Raw genomic sequence first — 3,082 nt, 5'->3', positions numbered from 1 at the left:
TTGCCTCCCTTTCTATCCTTCCTGTAGCATTTGTATCCTGGAACATTCAGCTGCCAGTCCTGCCCATCCCTGAGCCATGTTTCTGTAATTGCTATGATATCCCAGTTCCATGTTCCTAAACATGCCCTGAGTTCATCTGCCTTCCCCGTTAGGTCTCTTTTAGATTAGATTAGATTACTTTAGATTAGATTACTTTACAGTGTGGAAACAGGCCCTTCGGCCCAACAAGTCCACACCGACCCGCCGAAGCGCAACCCACCCCTACCCCTACATTTACCCCTTACCTAACACTACAGGCAATTTAGCATGGCCAATTCACCTGACCTGCACATCTTTGGACTGTGGGAGGAAACCGGAGCACCCGGAGGAAACCCACGCAGACACGGGGAGAATGTGCAAACTCCACACAGTCAGTCGCCTGAGGCGGGAATTGAACCCGGGTCTCTGGCGCTGTGAGGCAGCAGTGCTAACCACTGTGCCACCGTGCCCCCCCAATGCCGTCTCTTGCATTGAAATAATGCAGTTTAATATATCAGTCCTACCTCATTCTCTGCCTTGTCCCTGCCTGCCCTCACTGTTTGACTCACTTCTGTTCTCAACTGGACTGGTCTCTGACTGATCAGTTATAAAAAGAATCACCACCATTGCTGATATCGGACGAGCTCTTAGTGGATTTGCTGCCATCATTCTCTTCCCTGGTTGGGCTTGACAAGGTCAAACGTGATTGAAGACAGTCACTTAGTGATCAAACAAGACAAAACAAGATGGAGTTTATTGCAAGACAGCAACTAGGTACAAGTTACATTGATGTGGTAGACGTTGTCACAGAGAGTAAGCAAGCCCCAGATGGTCAGACTTACCTCCTTTGAGATCCCAAGCTTTACCTTGCCCCAGTTTGTGGGCATCATCGTAATGGGTGATGCTTAAGGAGTTGATCATTAACCCATTCAGACTCTTATACAACAGGGAGATTCCAGATTCCAGGAAATCACATGGCTTTAACGTTAGCACCTTGTTGTACGAGTTATCACAATGTTCTAACTGAATGGATCAGTGTTGTCTTGTTTAGATGGTTGCGTTGTGACTGAATGACGGAGTGGCTGTGTGCGCTACATTTACATAGAAGGCAGTTTATTGCAGTCACTCACCTTATCCATCCGATCTTTTTGAATTCCATATTTGCCACCAAATCCTTTTGAATAATCTGAAATAAAGAGATGAGAGAATAAGGTGCAGCCACACAAGAGGTATTCAGAAGTAAAGAGAGTGACCATGCATCATTCAATGAGGCAGCCAAACAGAATGCAAAACATACAGCCAAGATTGGAATAGGCTCAGTAAGGTCAGATCCAAAGAGGAGATTTGTAATGATGTGCATTATTGATCGAGCATTGTGGCTTTGCGCCTTTTGAAATTGATCAGTTTATCAGAGGAAAGTAAATGAGATGTTGGAATGAATGACCTGATTACTATAGACATGCTGAGGGCCAGTCTATCAGGGGAACAGGTGCTGATTGGCTTGATCAACATAAACATACAAGCAGAAATAAAGTCTACAGGGTCGACAGGACAATGACAAATAAATGCACCAGTTTGTAGCACAGACCTTTGGAGGCATTTAGCCAGAAAATTACTTATCCCCCACTTGGGGTCAGAAATTAATTGGATGATCAAGGTTACATCATTTCTATCCATCCCCAGACTGATAAATCTCTTCGCCCATCTCTTCACCAAATAAAGCTGAGCGGATCAGGGATCAGGGATCAGGGATCAGGGATCAGGGATCAGGGATCAGGGAATTCAGTCCTTTCAAGCCAATTCCATCATTCAATGAGATCATATCTGATTTGACTGGGATTTCAAACCCACTTTCTGTTTATTCTCTGCCCCCCCCCCCCCCGGCCCTTTGTCTTTCAGACATCACTCATGGAGCCTCTAATCCCCAAAGGGCCTGTTTCCACACTGTAGGGAATCTAATGCAATTGGATCTAAACAGCAGTACCCTCTGGGGAGAGAATTTCACATCCGAATGACACTCCGAGAGAAAGGAAATTCTCATCTCATTTTGAAGCACTGTTTCAGTCTCTCCCAGAAAAGGAACCACCCTTTCCCATAAGATCTTCAGTTTGAAAGAGATCCCCTCCCATCCTTCTCTGGGTTGATGTTACCATGCTCATGGTGCGTCTGACCTCTGACACCACCCCTTCCATCATACAGTGATGTAGCTACAGCACTGACGTCACCAGCTCTTCACACACACAGCTCATCTCCCAACACAAGGTGCTTTTATTTTTATCCATTTGTGGGACATGGGTGTTGCTGGCTGGATCAGGATTTATTACCCGTTCCTAATTGCCTCCCCCCACACCCCCGAGGTGGTGATGGTGGTGATGGTGGTGAGCTACCTTCTTGAATCGCTGCAGTCCATGTGCTGAAGGGTTACCCATAATGCCCTTAGGGAGGGAGTTCCAGGATTCTGACCCAGTGACACTGAAGGAATGGCGATATATTTCAAAAATCAGGATGGTGAGGGGCTCGGTGGTGTTCTCATGTATCTGCTGTCCCTGTCCTTCTAGATAGAAGTGGTCGTATCTTTGGAAGGTGCTGTCTGAGGATCTTCCATGAATTTCTGCAGTGCATCTTGTAAATGGTACACACTGCTGCTACTGAGCGATGGTGGCGGAGGGAGGGGATGCTTGTGGATGTGCCAATCAAGTGGCTGCTTTGTCCTGGATAGTGTCAAGCTTCTCGGGTGTTGTTGGAGCTGCCCCCATCCAGGGGCAAGTGGGGAGTATTCCATCACACTCCTGACTTGTGCCTTGTAGATGGTGGACAGGCTTTTAAGAGTTATGTTTGACCCAAGGTTGTAATGAGGTCAGGAGCTGAGTGGCCCTGGGGGAACCCAAACTGGGCGGTAATGAGCAGGTTATAGCTGAGCAGGTGCTGCTTGATAGCTCTGTTACTGACACCTTCCATCACTTTACTGATGCTCAAGAGTAGACTGATGGGGCAGGAATTAGTCAGGTAGGATTTGTCCTGTTTTGTGTGTACAGGACGTACCTGGGCAATCTTAAACATTGTC

The 3,082-nt window shown here is 46.8% G+C and overlaps 1 protein-coding gene across 2 annotated transcripts in view; it reads right to left on the bottom strand.

Annotated features, from left to right (window-relative positions):
• LOC122540750 (src substrate protein p85-like) overlaps positions 1–1,250 on the bottom strand; it is a 25,011-nt gene extending 23,761 nt beyond the window's left edge. For both annotated transcript variants that reach the window (XM_043676915.1, XM_043676916.1), the window contains exon 1: positions 1,149–1,250. In XM_043676915.1, the coding sequence (XP_043532850.1) occupies positions 1,149–1,157 (9 nt within the window). In that variant the 5' untranslated portion in view covers positions 1,158–1,250. The remainder of the gene's footprint in view (positions 1–1,148) is intronic.
• Between the last annotated feature and the right edge of the window lie 1,832 nt (positions 1,251–3,082).

The sequence above is a fragment of the Chiloscyllium plagiosum genome, chromosome 35 (genome assembly GCF_004010195.1).
Source record: "Chiloscyllium plagiosum isolate BGI_BamShark_2017 chromosome 35, ASM401019v2, whole genome shotgun sequence".
In the NCBI taxonomy this organism is placed as follows: Eukaryota; Metazoa; Chordata; class Chondrichthyes; order Orectolobiformes; family Hemiscylliidae; genus Chiloscyllium; species Chiloscyllium plagiosum.
This window is presented reverse-complemented; position numbering and strand designations above follow the sequence as displayed.